Here is a 19,216-nt window from a genome sequence, read left to right on the forward strand (position 1 = left end):
AATAGCTGTTCTTTAGTAACATTTTTTCTTTAACATTGAAATATTGGATGTGCACAAGACCATCTTAGGGGAATTTTATGCCAGAAAGTCTACTGGTGTAATTGCTAATTACACAGGACCTAGATTGGGATCAGCTCTCAGGGCAATTTTATTGATTTCCTCATTCTATTTCTGATTTCTTACACTCATTCCTCACTGACTTAGCAGCAGTGAAAGTGCTAATTCCTAGAAAAGTTGGGGCAGAGAGAGAGAGACTTCCCTCACATTCAGCACAGCCTCTGGGAGTAAACTGATCCACATCTTCATCACTAGGTGAAGTAACATTGTTTGCAAAATAGGCCATCTTTCCAAAAAATTTCATTGTTCTACTTTACAAATCATATTCCACAAGTAAACACATTTCTCAAGAAATTGGTGCATCATTCACAATTTTGTTTTCCTACAGAAACTTGCTTAGGAGCCTAGGAGCTGATAGTTCAGAACTGACAGAATGGTCCGAGTAGCAAAGAAAGTTTTTTCCAGTGTGGCTGAGCCTGAACACACTCATTTTTGAGCAGATAAGATAAATAGAACAGATAAAGCTTGCCATCTAGAGGAACTGTACAGAAATCCACTTTTCTTTCTACTGAACCTGTTCTTGCAGATACTCATTTGAGTGTGAGACCAACAAGAGCAAGTGACACATTTTAGTATTGATCAGAACTCAGCAGCTACCAAAGAGATTGGAACAAGATGATAGAGAGACCTGCCTTCAGCTTGTCCTTTTGCCGTCCAACTTTTCCCTCCTTTTGCACCTCGTATAAAGATCCCTGCTCCATCTTGCTCCCACAACTACTCCATGGTGAGATTCCCTTCCTACTGCTTTCTGTGTAATAATGAGAAGGGACAGCAGAGCAGAGGGGTGAATCCCTGCCCTGACATTTTGCTGAGGTGGAGTCTGGAGGATAGGTGAGGGAAATGCCTCAGGGGACTGAAGTATCAATTCAAGACATCGTTCTCTGCTCACCACAGAAAGACAACCTTTAGACCATGAAGAGATCACAGGGACAGAAAATAACTCAGGCCACAATCTATTGGACCTGCCTGAAAAATGCATTTGATAAGGCAGGGGTAGGATGGTACAGCTGAGTCCTGCTAAAATCTCAGAGGCACACTGCAGTGCATCTCCTGGGTAGGAGATGCCTCTTGGCGGGAGCCCCAGAGCAGCCACATATGACTTGCTTGGTAAAGCTGACAGGATTTCCAAACCTGTGTGTGGCTTGGAGTGGAAGGAAGGTGGCCATGGTGGGCAGGGATGAATGCATCCAGGCAGCCAGGCCAAGAAAAATCAGGTCTCCTGCTCTGGAGGTGAAAGCAAGCTCCCCTGGCTCTGTGCAATGCAATCGAGGCTGCTGTGCCACTCACCCTGGCCAAACACACAAAGTGACTCCCAGCTACTTTCTCTTGCATAAGAGTGTGTCACATAAGCAACAGCGGTGGTGCAATTATTTGTCTGGAAACAGCACTGGGCACAAGGTCAGTGACACTGGTTGCTAAATTGCCTCAATTTCAGACCTGAGCTTCCGCCTCGAGTGCAGACCTTCAAAGAGATGGTGAGAAGAATGAGTACCACTCTCATTTCACTGGATGGAAAGTAATATGTCCTTCCAGCTTCAGGCCTAGCAAAAACAATAAACAGAGCTTCTCATGATTTTCACATTTGGGAGAACTTATATAATTAAGAGAATGACCCTGTCCTGCTTCTCTTGAAGTCAAAAGGAGTTTCTGAAGTTTGCATGAATTAGAAATGTAGAAGTGTTCACTGTGCTTTTGCCTTTTCCCAGTCACACTGATATCAGAAGATCACGTCAATGGAAGTCAGTGAGAGGCTGCCAACTTACGCCAGGGCTGGATGCGACTGATCGTGAGCTGTCATCCCTCAGGCTAATTATGAACTCATCAGTTCAAGGATTCTTCTCAGTTCACTTTTAGGGATCAGTGTGGTTAGTCCTCCAAACCTAATTTTTAGTCTTACAATGACATACCTAAGTACCTATGTTTAACTTCTGAGTTACCACTCCTTTGGGCTGGGAAACTGATAACAATTAGATGAGTTGTCCCCAGATCAGTGCTGGCCTCATATTTCACCCACCCTGCTGTACCCTGTTGTTTAATCATACCTCAGTGCTCTTAATGAGACTCATTTGTCTTACTCTCAAGTTTCATACTGTTTCCTGCTTTACTGACTTTTGTGATGAAAGCAACAGAAACACTGCTAATTGATGCCTTTCAGGTGACATTAGCCTTTGCAAGAGCATCCATCAGTGGTGGTAAACATCTGTCTGATAAGAATTTTCCTTTTTATATTCCACTTTGAAAATTTAAAAATAGCTAAAGCTCTGCTGATAAAGGATAAGCAATACACAGCTTTCATCTGAGAAATTACAAGGACAGAGAGCATGGTAACAGAAATCTCTGAGACCTCTGGTGGCATGGTGGTGATTATAAGACCAAGTTAAGTAGACTGACAAAACCCTTTCATCAAGAGCTGCCCTTTGCACATTAAGTTGCATGAGCATAAGCCTGTGAACAGTGTCTGTAATAGTCTGTGTGCACTGTCAGACTGGGTCAGCTCAGGGGCAGCAAGAGTCTCCAAGTTCAGCTGTTAGCTGAAAAATAGTCACCTTGGTCTTTGGCCCACATCAGTTACCTGGCACAAAGTAAAAGTCAGGGAGAAAATCAGTGGAACTGACTGACTGAGGTATCTAGGCTTGTGCAGAAGCAGACTGACCACTTTGGTCTTAATCAAAGCAGTTACTGCTGCTTTCTGTGCCAAATGGAGAATGATCCTGATTGTCACACAGAGAGAGTTGAGTGTTTTCAAGAGCACTTATCCTAGTTCAGGTCTTGAGGGCACTGATATGCTACAACTGCCCTGAGCAGTGTCCCAAGACTCTATCCCTGCTCAGCCCAAGAGACCTGTCTCAGCTCCATCAGCACTGCCCTCTGCTGCAATAGGCTGGGGATGAAGGATGCTGGAGTTAGGGAACCCTTTTTGATCCCTTTGTCACCAGCCAGGTGATCCACTGCTATATTTGGTGCTGGCCTAGGGCTGAGGGAAATATTTGATAACATCTCAAGGACTCTTCTCCCTCCATTTTGCTGCTCTTCTCTAGGACACCAGGATGATGTTCATCCTTGAGATCAATTCCACATCACTGCAAATATTGAAGTGTTGGGAATCTTCCAAGGGATCTGCTGGAAAGGCCTGACTTTGTACAGCTCCTCTGTAGTTCAGCTAGATAACATGCATATGAGGATATCCCATCAAAGGAAAGAAGAGCTCATAAAAGCAAGAAATGTTGATTGACTTACTAACAACCTCTGCCTGGAAGTAAAAGACTTGGCTGCAAGGATTTTCAGATTCACAAACCTCAGCTGCTAGGCTTGCAACATTAGCCTAATACAACAGAAAAACCAAAAAGTAAAAAAATTTGGAATCATTTTGAGCTCTGCCACCTCAGCAGACAAAGAATTCTGGTTCTAACAACTTCTCAACTTCTTTACAATACAAACATCTTACTGATCCTGGTCCAACATCACCTTGGAATTCATTACCTATGCATGGGGATTTCAGAATGGTACTCGAGGGAAGGTTTTCTGCTCCCATGTGATTATAGCTTTTATATGTTGCACTGAGACATATGCCAGGTGCCAGGGAAAGAAAAATGAGGCTGCTCAGCAGTTCAGGCCTTATTTCGTTCCCGTGCTTACCTAAAAATCTCATTGACCTATTCTGCCTGATTCACACTTTTTGCACTGTACATGCTAAAGAGAGAAGCACAAAGATACATTTGTGAACAGCTGTCAACTTTCTCTTGCCTGCTGGCAGTGAAACAGCTGATTAACTGCTTTCAAATATGGTTCATTTAGTAAATTAGGAAGTGGTACATCTTTGTCTAAAGTTTCAGAAGTACTTGGGCTGCATGGATATTTGACTGTTGCACTGCTCAGTCAACCCAATTTTTATTGAGTGTTCAGCTCATGCTTCTAGGAAATCAAATTTGTTAAGTATCCAAAACTGGGTATGCAGAAATGGAACTGCCTCAGTTGCATATCAACTTTCTGAATATTGTGGAGATCCATTTAGAACATATTGAAGGAAGCAAATATGATTACCACCAACCTAGAGAGGAAATGTGAGTTTACTCAGCAAAGAAGAGTTTAGTTCTGCTGCTGACTTCCTTCAGACCAAGATTTTAAACACATTCCAGTCTTGCAAAGAATGTACTAAACACCCCGCTTCTTCCAATCCTTGAAAATAAACCCCCAAATTTTCCTTGATTGAGTCAAGGAAGGTCTGAGGATTGCAGCACAGGATATATGAGGTGATGTTGAGGGAGTGGGTTTCTTCAGACTAGAGAAGAGAAAGCAAAGGGCTGGGGGTACAATTACCTATGGACCAGGAGTAGAGATCAGTCTTCAAAAAGATGCACAGTGAAAGGATAAGAAGCAACAGCCTGAAGTTGAATTTTGGTCTAAAGAAGGATTTCTTCATCAGAAGGTGGAAAAGCAAAGGACGAGGTTGCCCAGAAACATTGTTGGAGAGACTCAAAACTCAGTTGGATACAGCCTGAGAGACCTGATCTAGCCCTGAAGCTTGGAGCAGTGTTTTGAACTAGAGGACCTTCAGAAGTCTGTTCAAACACAGCTACATTGAGAGCTCCATTACCAAGAGGGCAACCAAAAATTAATGAATGCTAGTAGCATTCAAAACAAAATTTCACATGAATGAATTCATGCAAAGCCCATCATAAACATTTTTAAAAATGTATGAAGTTGCTACTGCACAGCAATATTTTGACTCATTAAATGAGGAAACTGGCTTATAAAGAAAAAGGATTCACACTGAAATACACAGTTTTCTAATCTCATGTTTTTTTCTTTTTCAAATCCAGCTTTGCTTTTAGACAGAAATGAGAAATAGCTGAAAGGTAGAGGGGAGAGTTCACTTTTAAGGCAGCATTTCCCCATTCTCAAGTCCATTCATGAATCTGTAGTTGCATTTTCAGATGGGTTACTGGGCTCATGACTCCTATTGCCCTAAGGGCACCAAGGGGCCTTGTTCTACTTACAGGCTCTAAAGAGGCTTCATCTCCTCTGCCATTCATGTTCAGACATCCTCTTCCTGCCAGGTGCAGTTATTTCTTCCACAGAAAATCCAGGTTAAGAAAGGCTGAGTGTATGTCACAATAATGCCAGCATCAAGAGGTCAAAAATCATGATGTTTCTGAACCAATAAGTCTTGCTATAGCTAGAAAGCTTTTCAGCTTTTCATTGCAGTATTAAGGTCAGAATTTTCCTCTTTCTGAGAAAGAGTGCATCTCTTCACGAGGCCTTCCCTTATGATTTTAAGGTTTGCTCTGTCACGTAACTATATTGATTAGCAATTTTATCTCCATGCCCACATCCAGCATGAATATCTCTGTCAATAATAAGCTGATAACAACACTATTTCAGTGACATCTATGATCTGGCAGTCAGGGGGCTGTAAAAACAAGAACTGGTAAGACAAACTGTGGCTTGGGTATTCAAAACCCAAGAAATTGTATTTTTTTATATTAATGTATTTTAGAAGGCTTAGATAGTTTTGTTTAGTTCTGTTATTCACTTTTATACTTATTTTCATATTATTTTTAAACTTAATTTTCTTCCTACAGAGAAAGTGGTAGAAAATCTAAGCATGCTGTTTTCATTTAAAAAATTCCATGATTTTGCTGTATTGTGGCACTTTCCATCTGATACCACTTTGCCTCTCAATCTCTACTTGTTCCTTCTGGCATAAAGATCATCACTGGAGACTTCAGAAAAATAAGAACACCTACTTAAAGTAAATGTCCTAATTCAAGTTTCTGAGAGAGAGGTGTGTGTACTTATGGGGTTTCTCTTCCAGCAAGCATTCCCTTTGAACCTCAATGTGATGCCTGACTGCTTCTTCTCTTTGATAAGTGCCATGGACATTTTTCCAAATGGCTCATTGTGTAATATCACCATCAGCTAATTTGTAGTCTCAGTTTAGAAAGCTGTGTCTTGTTCAGGAATTTTCAAAGTTCAATTCCTCTTACTAGATAGAAATTATAATTTAAACAAATATTTTGCCCGTCAATATTTAGGGGATGATAGATGCAATCAGAAGAAATGCAACACAGGTTATAATGACCCTCCCAACCCAAGCATTCTTATTTGAAGCAGACCATTGATTTAATATATATGCAGATAAATATGCTAATTTAATACCTGACAATCTCATTTAGGTCACATATAGCTTCTTAAATACATGATTGATGGCTTTTATTATCTATGCACTTAACAAAAAGGGCTGGTAGGAATCTACTTACACTCTTCCCAATGTTTCATGCAGGTCCCTGCTCCACACAGCTCTCAGTCTTGCTTGACTGATTTAACCAATTGTTTCAGATTACCCACTCAATGAAACCTCAGATTTTCCCTTCCTTGACATGGTCTTCACTTTGCAAGTAAATAGCTCCAAATTACTATGGTGTGCCAGGGGGAAAGGCAAGGGAGACCGAATGAATACCAAGTGACTCCATGATGCCAGTAGGAGACATAAAATAGTATAATAACTTGACAAAGTCCTTCCCTCAGAAAAAACCATACACAACTAGTGAATGAAAAGTCCTCCAAGCCTGGTAAACTAAATTAGCAATGACTGTTGGGTTTTAATTGATATAAAAGTCTCTGGCCACAATATACAACCCTGTGCTACAGCACAAGGCAGCAGTGGCAGCCTTCCAACATTGTCCCTGGGCCACTGTGACACTCCCTCTCTCACTCTCTCTCTCCATCCTGTTTTCTAACTGACCAGATATTTCTGAGGAGCACTGTGGCTTATTCAAAATTCTGGCTGACAGAGGAAGCAACTCAGACAAGAACCTTCACTTTTCAAGTGTATTAAATCACTACATCGAGCTTTGGATAGGAAGTCAAACAGAGAAAACTTAGATTCTTACAATCATTGAACCATTCAGTGTGGAAAACACCCTTAAGACCATTGAGTCCAACAGTTAACCCAGCTCAGCCAAGTCCACCACTAACCATGCCCCTCAGAACCACATCTGTGTGTCTTTTAAATACCTCTGGGGATGGTGACTCAGCCACTTCCCTGGACAGCCTATTCCAATTCTTGACAACCCTTTTCATGAAGAAATTTTTCCTAATATGCAACATAAACCTCCTGTGGCACAACTTGAGACTGTTTCCTCTTATTCCTTGAAACAGAATAAAAACACACATTTGATCCAAGAAAAATTTAATTTAATTTCAGTATTAAAGGGTTTGTTGGGAGAAACTTCGAAAGGAAATGCAAAGGCTCCAAGGATAAGAAATAATTGAAAGCATTTGGCTAAACCAGTGAAATTACAAATATTTAATTCATGACTCACAGGAATTACATCCATGAATGATGGATACTGCAGAGGCTCATCTCCATTTGTAGAATGGGTTCAGCAGTGCAGGATCTTCTGTAGTCTTCTAGTTTTCTGTAGCTTCTGGAAATAATAATTCACAAACTTTTCAACAGCTCTATCTGATTAATCTAGCATAAGTACCAGGAAACAACAGACTTGATATTAGATCACTGCTGGCTTTTAAAACACAGCCTCATGGAAAACAGCCCTTTTAGAAATCAAAAGCTGATTTCACTTCTGGACTGAGGAACCATCTCTGCATTAACAATCCTGGCCAGAATGCTTTAAATCAGATGGGACACTTGCCTCTGAAAGCCAGCAAAAAGCATGAAAGGGGCTCAAATATGGTACGTACTGGTTACTGATGTTGAATTCCATAATCGAAGTGTGTTGAGAAGTTTTGGTTGCAAGTTTGGAAGAGATTGGCTCACAGAAGGAATTTGGTTTATGACAGAAATGTACCTAGTTATAGGCTATGTATGAGCCATGCAAGGAAAGGGGCTTTACATTTGAGATCCATATCCTTTCAAATTTGCCATGAAACTGCTGTACTTAGTCAAATTCCCTGATTTCTCACATTTTGTCTTACTTGGTGGGTATTTAAGACACCCCTCAGCAATTCTGAGTGGCAAATGCTACAATATGCAATTTTTTTGTTTCTCTCCTTTCCCCATCCTGCCTTTGCAATAATCTGTTCCCCAACAGCACAATTCATGAATATCATCCTTAGAGAAAGACTTCAAAGCACCAGCAGAAAAATTACTAACTTTTTCTGTAACACATATTTCTGGGATTATTAGGAAAGTTTCTGATGTACTCTGCCCATGACAGTGATGCTCAAAGATGCCCCATTTCAAACTTCCCTAACATCTCTCCCTGTCCATAGTGCTGAGTGAGTCACTTCACTCCTCATGCAGGAAAACTGCCTATTTTCTTTTCCAATGGAAAGGGCCCATAACCACCACCTAACCAAGTGACTAGCAAAGAAAACTGGTCGGCATGAAAAGGAGGGAAGAGAAGCCTCTTAAATGGTGCCTTGCCTTAGAGGCACCTCTCTGTCAATGACTTACTCTGAGTTCTCAGAAAGTGAATTATGGGCCTAAGGATACCTACATCCTTTATTTTCTGGGGGAAAAAAAACCACAAACTGGGTGATGAACGCATGTGCATCACAACTTTCTCTGAAACTCTGACTATAGAAAATGCCACTTTTCTTTCTCTCCCAAAATTTTTCCTGTTCACTCTGGCCTTGCCACTGGCACACCTACCAAGAGGTCAGAAATATAGGTACATTTTGATTTCATCTTTTGATGACTATAACTCATATTTCCCCTAATGGCCTATTTTGAAACACACTTGAGAGGTTCTTCTCTGGTCTTGATGAAGTTTCACCTTTTAATTACACACTGGTGGCCAGAGGAAGGAGACAAGGCTTCCTCTGCAAATGAAGTGTCTCAAAAATCCCAGTGGAAAGGAGCACTCTGCCTTCTCCTCCCCTCTCTGGGGGCTATGCCTATGTTTTCCCCCAGCAGTTGCCTCATGACAGCTGTATAATGCAGAGACAGGGCTGTACCCACATTTCACCTCCATTGGCGTGACCTACCTGTTGTGTTGCAGAGTTCTGCTCTTCTTCCCCTCGCACACTCTGAATCAAAAAATGCATGAACAATTAGCTCGAAGTCACGTGTGGATGCTGCCTCACTGTGCTCATGTCTGTCTCCTGCTGGCCCTGTGAGTCACAGATCATTTCCACATAAACCTTATGGGAAGGGAGGGACAAGCCTTCCCTGTGATTCCTACACACACCAACTCCTGTTTAGTCTTCCCTCCTGACTGACAGGTTAGACAGTGAGGAAAAACACTGTTGGATCCCTCCAGGCAAAGGAGAGGGAAATAAACCATCTCATCTCACCATCTCACCCTTGGTGAAAGCTCCAGCCTCTGGATAACAGAGATGGATTCAACAGGACTGACTGTACATATTTTAAAGGAAACCAGTGATTATGAGCTCATTTTATGCAGGGCCTGAGTGTGCAGCTGATTGACATGTGGCTACACAGATGGAGGGAACACCTCACCTGTGAATCCCAGCAGCAATGAAACATCCCTTCAGTCCTGAGCCACGTCATCCCTGTGCCCAGCCATGCCTCCAAGCAGAACTGAGCACCTCATAAGCCTGAAGGTTAGGAATGCAACCATCACCAGCAGAAACATCAAACACAATACATATTTTATTGGTTTAATTTCCAAGGAAGTTAAAAACCAGATGGAAAAAGATTTGCATAGCATAATCTTTACAATTTATGAAGAATAATCACATTTTTATGCAGTTCTTTGTTTTGATTTGGATGCAATTTTGACAGAAAGATGACCTAAAATTTTTAATATACTTTGAAGGACACCGTTGAAAGTATATAAATTGTAAACTTATTTGAAATATCTTAGTCATATCAGAAAACACAGAGCTCAGAAACTTCTCCTAAAAATGCTGATTTCTGTTTTGTGATTTCAGTCTCCTGGCTATTATTAGAGCTTGTAACAATCACCATTTTTACCTTGAGATTTGAGAAGGGGCTAAGTCTCATAGAGAATGGAATGTGTCTGAATAATTAATTGCAGGTAAATAAGCATTTGGTTTTCAAACATATAGAGGACTTTCTAGATATAACACTCTGGAAATACTGTATTAAGTACATTTATTATCCATATAAGGCAAACATATATCTGCAATTATTATTTAATTATTAAAAGATTTAATTTGGCAGTAATTGGAGTATTTAGATCAAAGAGCCTACATTCATATGAAGTGGTCTTATTTTCTATATACTTGGAAAGTTAGGAAATAAACCCTTATGGAACACCTAATTTTTTAATATAGGGTTTCAAAGTGTTTATGCCCCTTTTGTATCTGCAGTCCTTGGGGTTGCAGTATGCTAAATTTCTTCTTCCTCTGAATTATTTTTTCACATTATGGGAGGGTTGTTCTTTCTGCAACCTTACAGTGCATGCCATTTAAAAGTGACTTTTCATACTTCAAGATTTTCCAGAGTTTTGTCACTGAGAAGAATTTGTCTTCATCGATGGAAAGACATATCAGTACTGGCAGGAACACTCCACTTACTAGAAGGGAAATATTATCTTTTATTTAGCTGAAAGATTTCTTATGCATCTTCCATCAATCTGAAGTGTTGTGACATTTCCTACCACTGTACCACAAGGATGTTCCTTCTGGGAAATGCACAGACTATACTAATGACTGTGTTCATACATCAGAGAAGATCTTCTTTTCCCCCTGTAAAATGGCAAAACTATTGATGTAATATAACCAAGCCACAGCAGAGAGAATGTGTAATTGACTGTAAATAATAGGTCAAAATGACCAAGAATGACATTTTTAAAGTTCAAATCCTCTCATCCATAGTTATCATACATTGCATTATGGATATTCACAAACAGTATTTGTCAAGCCACTGTGTACCAAAGTGACTTATTTTGTACTAAATGCAATAATGAGTGAAACAGAACCTTTTGAGGTTGCTTTCAATTTCCTTTTCTAACTTCTGTGCCATTTTAAACAAATGACACAGTGGTGAGGTGAAGAGGACAGAGCAGAGCAACAGAGATCGCCGAAGGTCAGCATACAACAGGTCTCTCCACATTAAATCTGCCAGAGCTATGCTGGCTTTCTACCCAACAAAGCAATGCTCTGCATAACAGAAAGCGAAGCAGTTAAGAGATATAGATACCAGGAAACTGCTTTTCAAGGTTCCAAAAAAGCCTGCTCATTACAACCTCTGATAATTGACTTTTAGAGAGATAAATTCCTTGCTTTTCAAAGCAGGCATCAAGGAGCAGACCTTGGGCTCTGAAGTGGAAGGTATAACTCTCAAAACTGATTTTCAGTTTACATACATATGAAAAACCTCTCTCTTCCCATGTATTTTATGGCAGATTGTAAGAAACAGATAATGTTTCTTCTCATTTCCATTACAAAGCTCTGCTGAGAGACTGTTCCAGCTGAAGTGAGTAAAACCAGTTCTTCAAAAGAACAAAGAAAAAAGAAACCATACATTAAAAAAAGGGGGAAAAAAAGGAAAGAGAAAAAGAAGAAAGAGCATTTTTGAATTCTGATTTGTGCACTGGGTGGTGAGCTTCCCTTTTCCCATTCTCTGCTGCTCTGTGGTAGTCGCTATCTTTTCAGAATGACTGTTTGACCGACTCTTTCACAAAGCCGCCTGCCTCCCTCCAGGGATATGCTCAAACAACTCAAGGATTGCTTCAGCCAGAAGCACTTTCACACAGCTGGAGCCAAAATTGCCCCCAAATCATACTGGATGAGAGTTTTGACGGTGCTTTTAGCAGGGTCAAAATTTTACTTTCCAGATGGCAATAGAGCAGCCATTCTAGGAGAATTTCATCTTCCAGAAGGACTTCCTGGAAGCATGAAATCATCCCATTGCTAGCTGGACCCATGTTGAGGGTCATAAAACACCTGGCCTCAATGTATTCAGTCTTGATTTACATCAACTTTCCACATGGATTTTCTTTTTTACTCCGTGTCTTCCTTTATTTATTTTTTGTAATTTTCACAGACTTCAGACTAAGGTTTCAGACATTTGCTCTCATAAATCAGAAAGCACGAGTCTTGTTTAGGAGCTGCCAACAGCCGTTTAAGAAGAGCATTATGAAATGAACAAAGGTTAAGAAAAAAGAATGCTTTGACCTGTTTGTGATGGAGAGCATTCAAACTCTCAAGAGTTCCCTCAAGTGGCCATTAGAGATTGCTGAGAATAAACAAAGTTTGCATAGAAAGTGACTGTATTACTTGAAAAATCTCTAATTAGAGATAATGTGTCAGCATCCACAAATGTAAAAGGAAACAAGAGTTGGAACTCATAGACCCATGAAATGACTTGGGTTGGAAGGGACCTTAAAGACCATTTAGCTCCAACTCCTCTTCCATAGGCAGGGATACCATTACATAAAAAATCCCAGGGAAGACATCACATAAAATAAATCAGATGGAAAAGTAACAAATGGAAGAGAAAGAAGTTGAGAACAAATGGATGGAATTCCTTCACAGGGAATGTGTCTTGCAAATGAGTCCTCATTATCTTTGTGCCGTGTTAGCGTTCTCACACACTACTCACACAGACTTCCCAATAATTCCCCCTTTTCCATTGCTTTCACGCTGTCTACACATCACCTTCAGTTTCCTTTTGGGAAAGCTGAATGCACTACTACTCTCATGCCACTCTTCCACTGTTCTCTTCCCACCCACATTGTTTCTAAAATATGTCTTGCATCCTCTTCTAATTGGGGTTTTGACAAAGCAGTAGAAGGAAGCAGTGTATTGTTGTGTTTACTTTCCTTCATTGAGATGTGGCTTTCTGATAACAAAGTTGGGCTTGTTTTGGGAGTCATCCACCAGTAAGACTTGATCAAACCTGTTGCACCCTGAAGCAATTGTGCAAAATAGAGTTATGGCTGCTGCAACCTAATCACAAGCAAAAACATGTAGGTGAGCTGTAATTATCAACAGTTTTGCCATCTGATAACATTTACAGCAAACAGAAAATTACCAGAAGCAAATGAGTGGAAGCTTTTTCTTTTTTTTTTGTGTAACTGACTACTGACTTTTCCCTGTAGTTGCATAAAAATTTCATCTCCACCCGAGAATCTATCCTGAACATTTTTCTTCACTGGATGTTGGAGGTTGAATTTCTGTATTCTCCTTCAGCACTGGAAGTACTTGAGATCCCACTGATAAAGTATCTGAAAAGGATGAGCAAAAGGGCTGGTTCATCAGGTATATGCCAAAGTTTGTCTGAAAAAAAGCAAAATATTTATAAAAGATGCAATACATGTTAGAGTAATCAAATCTATAGAGGATCTCACAACCCAGATATGTTTAGAAGAAATATATTGCTTTAAGAATAAGGAGGTATGTACTATGTCCATGTAATTAAGAACATTCTTAACTCATTAATTATAATAGACTGGTAAACAGAAGCTAATGCCATGCTATTCAGGAAGAATAACTTAAGTAAGTGGATAAATAACACAGTATTTCATCATGAGCTCCATAGTATCATGTATGTAATTCACACTCCCTCACAATCCTGTTATTTAATGTCTGCTCTGGCTCCTTGACAAATGCAGTTATAATGTATTGTCACAAACAAAGGCTCTGCAGCACGGAAACACTGGTATGTTCCAACAGTAAAGAAGTCTTGCATCTCCCACCATGAATGATGCACCTTGTAAACAGAACTTTATTCTCCCTAGCTTCTGTGAGTTTCCCTTCATTTGTTTTTTATGAATATTCTAGTATGTTTTACAGAAAATGTTCAGAAAATTCATATTATTGTTGCTTCCACTTGTTAAGTGTCATTATCTGTGAATCCATCCTGCATAAATATTAGAAATACTTATAATATCTCTTTGGGATACTGAGTAATATAGAAAAGAAAAACTGAATATCCACTTTGCCCACTGGCCATGCAACCCTCACAGGCACCAAAGACCTGATTTGAGTGCCTGCATTCTTATGTGAGGTCTTGATCTCAAGCAGCTGAGCATTACAGTTGTGGGTGTGATCTGGAAATGTCACAGGAAGAGACTGGTGTGGTTCTGTGGTTTTGTTTTCCAGCAGTGGAGAATTTAGAAACATGCAAGAAAAAGATTTGTCATCGCATGACAATATTTTCCAAAGAATTAGATAATAGTTAATCAAAAAATACGTAAAGTAGGAAAAAAAGGAACACTGAAGACGTTGTTAAATTGATAACAGATTTTTAGACTTCAGAAAGTCTTTGCTCTTTAAACAGAGGACCTCGGAAACCTGATATTAATTTTCTTGTCTCTTGCATGTTTCAAAAAAAGTATTTTGATTTGGTAGACTATAGCTAAAATGTACAAGTAAATAAATAAGCAAACTAAATACAAAATTCTATTATCCTTTTCTATTTCCTGATTACATTTACCGCCATTGTTCAGATCAATGATTCTGCAATTGAGTGAATTACATTTAGAGCAGGTTAAAAAAATAGTAGGCAAAAGGGATTACAATAAAGAAAAAAAATAGATGAATTTAAGGGGGCATATTTCACAGATTAAATAGTAGGCAGTATGTTGTCTCCTATTCTTGCACTGTGTAATTAAATAAAGATGAAGCAATGAGGTAACAGAGAACATCTCCTTAGTGGTAAGAGAGAAGTAAGTTTGAGACCTACCCGCAAGTAAGAGAGGTGCTGTAAAGCAGTGATCTATCCAAACATGGCCTCAGACCCTGAATTTGGGTCTTTCTGCTTCATTTGTAATCCTAAACACCAATGAGAAAAATGGGCCCTAAGCTATTCTTGGCTACCTCTGCTATTCCTTCATCCCACTGGCATGGGACATCAGAGGGCATGAGCTGGACCTCTCAGGCCTATCCTACTGCTGGCACTTTTTGGGTACCAGTGGCTGTATTGGTGTCAATGCTTCGTGGACACAGGGCACATCCTTGTGGTCAGTGTTCTAAAGTTACTGCTGAGGAATGACTGCAGCACTGTAAGAGCCCAGCCCTCTAGCACAGTGACTCTGTTCGACCAACCCTGATGCTGTAATGGTGTCAGGAACTGTTTCATGTAAAATGTTAAAGTACATGGTCTTATTTTTCCATTTTTGCTTTTCTCTCAGTCGTTGACAAGTTTCTCTATTGGCAGAAATTACGCATTTTTCAGCCTTGTGGTTGAGAAGCTGGATTCACCTCCTATACCCTAATACAAAAATGACAGTTGCCATGATTTTGTGTTTTTTAAAAAATCAGGCCATTATAAAACAAATATTGTAAAATTAATACTAGTTCATGCTACACCACATTTCACACAGGAAGGAATTTCTTAACTCATCCATGTAAATGAGCTTATTTGATGCATGAGAAGTTTTTAATTTATATTTACTGTATTGTCATCTTGATGTATCTTAAAATCAGACTAAAATAAATCTGGGCAGATTTTTCACTGTGAAGAACTTAATTTACCAATTTTTGTAATTGAAAATTATTTAGCAGTTTTTTTTTGTTTGTTCTTTTTTTTTTTTTTTTTTTAATGCACCTTAAAACATTCAGAATTACTTAAAAAATGCATGTCTGAATGCATCTTTTCTTCAGGAGTTCTCAAATGCTGTTTTAATACTGGTCCTTAGTATTTTCTTTCTCTGACTGGGCATCTCAAGTCTCAGTGTTTTATTCAATGAGTAATGCCTAAGGAGTTTCCAAGGTGATGATACACTGATGGTGTACATATTTTAGTACGAATGCCTGTTTGGAATTGCTGACCTCTTTTTTTTTTTTTGTGAATGTTATTAAAACCAAAATTTAGCCTATAAGTGACAGAAGTGGATTTAACATCTTTTAAGTAAATTTTCCTGCTTTTTTCAATAGTTACAAATAATGACTCAGCAAGTACTGATAACAGCAATCACACACACCCCCCTGACAAGCAACCACAAAAGCTTCATCTGCCACTTCAGCTCTCTTTCAAGAGAAAGATAAAATGTAGAAATCCTCACATTTCTGATGAAAAATGAGGCTTTCAGATGCAGAGATTACAGCTTGCAGAGTTATTACAGTGAACCTCATAATCTCTGCCTGCTACCTTTTCCTGACTTCAAGGACATTTTATTCTGCAAATAATCTTTCCAGAACACACCAAGAATGGGGCAGGGAGTGCAGGACCATGAGCGCCATGGCTTTATTTGGTAGGTGAGACTCTTCCAATGTAAAATGTTACAGGAACAAAAAATTTAAAGCTTCTTGATTAGGAAAAAGTAGACCACTTCACTGCTGGGAGAAAAGGGAAAACATAAATATCCTTGCCAACAGTGAATCATATGATAGTCATCACACTCACTTAAAGGAGAAGCTATGAAATGCTGTCATTCTTGCATGTTGTTTCAAGTTCATTTACTGGATCAACAGTAATATGCTCTACTCAGAAATTCACTGACAAATACCCTGTGTACACTATCCCCTTCTGCAAGACAGAAACATGAGGGGCTTCATCTGACAAAGGCCTGAGGTGGGATGTCTCCGAGCTATGACTCCTAAAGAATCAGTTAACACAGACTGGAACCTGGTAGAGAAATACTCTGCTAGAATGTGTAACAAGCACAGAAATCATGCAGCATGCTAACACTTAGCTTTGGATGGATGAGTTCTGGATTTTGCCTCTCAGCTGCCATATCCAAGCAGATAAATTTACCTGTCCAGGTCTTTTCATTTGTTACATATGTTTGTTTCATATGTTATTTGATACAATAACATAAACTCCCTCTCATCCAAAGATTTGGGGGATGAAATTATTAAAATGGATTTTTCTAATGTAATAATGTTTTATTAGCTTTAGATTTACTAGAATGTAAAGCCTTACAAAATAGGAGAGAGGAAGTACTCACTTCTGACATGCTGATTTTTTATATTGGAAAAAGGTAAAATTTTAAGCTGGCATAAATGAAACCCCATATTGCTCTGTTGAAAATATCTGGACTGTAGAATGCTTCCTTAAGATCTGATCTTTTTTTGCTCTACCTTAACTAAATACATTTTCCAGTTCAGTCACCGATGAGAGAAGAGAACCAAATTATTTCAGAGGCCTATTAATTGCAACAATCACTGTTCTCAAATGTTCCAGATATTTGAATGAAATGCATTGCATGGTGTAAAGCCCTGTGTTACTATGAAAATAATGATAATGATGCATCAGATATGAGAGGTAATTTGCTATCCTTGCTAACATTTCACTAAGCAATCCAAAGGCATGGCATCTAAGTCTGCAGGAAAAGAAGCTCTCCCAAGGTACAATGAGATACATAAAGGAGGATCAACAGGCCCCTGAAAAAAACACAAGCTTTTTTAGTGTATGAAGGCATGCGCAAACATAATGGATTTCCCTTGATGTACTGCTATCCATACATTCAGACCAGGGCAGACTGCTAATGCAATAATTCCCTTTGCTACCTTGCCAGCAAGTCCCAGCTTATAGCACTGCTGCAAATCTACCCACAGGGCTTCCACTATCATTAGTGCTAAACTGCATCTGCAAAACACCAAAGAGAGGCAGGAATGCTGTGTTCTCCCTTTTCCACCCGTGTGTGTTTTGTGTCAGGTGGTGAGGCATGTGAAACAGCATGTGGCCATTTGCTTAATGGAGTTATCTAGTCTTTCCTAATCTCCTGCAGTAACAGAGAGCACTCTGTCACAGGAGGAGAGCTCATCTTTCCAGTCAAGAATTACAGAAGGAATCCTTTATGAGTGTTTCTTCAGAACGCAGAGCTCAAGTTCACTTTATAGAGGTGTTTACATTTTGTGTCAAACAATGATATAAAAGATTTCATAAAAAGCAGCTGGCAAGGCTTCAGCACCATGCTTTGCATTTATCTGGAAAGATGTAAATTGCTTGGGTGGCTAGTTACAGTAGCTGGTCCTGACTTTCAGCTGCAATACATCTATGCAAAGGCTCCATCTTTCAGTTTGAAGCACCAGGTTCTAAGAGTCTCAGAGGAATGGAGAAAAATAGGATTTTAGAAATAAATATTGAACTACCTCCTACCAGCCTTACATTATTTAGCTCATTATTGAAGTTCATTGGCAGTACTGTTATTTGGGCTACTTGTTTGATAAATTTCAATGTAATTTTTTCAGGTTGGTGCTCTTGGAAAAAACAATCTAAAATGGTAAATATTGACATCTGGGTCTCTTTTCTATCTGCAATATCTTTAATGTTTTGGCAATCAACTTGCTACAGCAGCTTTCCAAAGACCTGGGAAACGATCTTAAATCTTATTTTTCTGCAATAGTTGTTTTTGTAGTTTGAATCAGATTATTGACAGATAGGAGCAAACACTGCTGATTTCCTTCACTGAATCTGCATCTGATAGAAGAAAAAAAAAGAAAATTAAGTGTATTAGATGACTCTTTAGCAGAAAAGCACATGGTAGAGAAATGAGTCACCAAAGGATTAGCTCTGCGATTTAACACAGTCACATGAACTCGATGTTCTTTCTCTCTCCCCACTGTGAGCTGTGAAAGGTTTGGATCAGTGTCCTCTGTTAGGTCTGCTGAGCACACTAAAAATGCCATAGTCCTTCCTGGGTGCTGCTCAGAGGTAATCAGCTGATGCTCATCACCACAGGGGTGACCTGCAGGAGGAATAGTCTCAGAGATCTTCTCAGACCAGACCAGGCAAAGCTAGCAGTTCAAACTCTCCCTTTCAATTGTCAGCTAAGCTCATCCTCATGCAGAGCAGGGCATGCTCACAAGATCCCATCTGCCAGCAGTACTAAAGGCTGGGGAAAAAACAAAAAAGGCTGAATGCCCGTGTCTTTGCAGTGTGGATATCGGCACAGCTGAGGCAGAGAGAGCTCTCCCCCGCGGTGATCAGCAGCGCCTGCCTCGTCTCGCAGCGCGGCTTTTATCAGGCGCCAGCTCCTTCTTGAGAGGCTGGATTGCTCCCTTTGCCTTAGTCCTGTTTGAATGAGCCACTTGGTTCTAGCAGTGCATCATGAAAATCTCTTCATTGTTGATTAATCACAGTGAGAGAGAGAAGCTCATCTTTGGTGTGGGAAACATGCAGAAGATGCTGTTCCTCTCCTGAGAATCTGCATCCTGAGTAAGGTTTTATTGCCATTTTCTCGCTGAGTACAGAGTGCTTTTTACAGAGGTTTCAAGTCATAATCCAGTAAAACCCATATGGCCAGAAAAAGTC

The 19,216-nt window shown here is 39.7% G+C and overlaps 1 protein-coding gene across 1 annotated transcript in view; it reads right to left on the reverse strand.

Annotated features, from left to right (window-relative positions):
• Positions 1-9,675: 9,675 nt before the first annotated feature.
• The window catches only part of MOCOS (molybdenum cofactor sulfurase), a 211,179-nt gene continuing 201,638 nt past the window's right edge, over positions 9,676-19,216 (reverse strand). The window contains exon 15 of the mRNA XM_071455205.1: positions 9,676-13,293. Within this exon, the coding sequence (XP_071311306.1) occupies positions 13,147-13,293 (147 nt within the window). The 3' untranslated portion in view covers positions 9,676-13,146. The remainder of the gene's footprint in view (positions 13,294-19,216) is intronic.

Source organism: Agelaius tricolor, unplaced genomic scaffold, assembly GCF_023055355.1.
Source record: "Agelaius tricolor isolate 1412-34295 unplaced genomic scaffold, bAgeTri1.0.p SCAF_2, whole genome shotgun sequence".
Lineage (NCBI taxonomy): Eukaryota > Metazoa > Chordata > Aves > Passeriformes > Icteridae > Agelaius > Agelaius tricolor.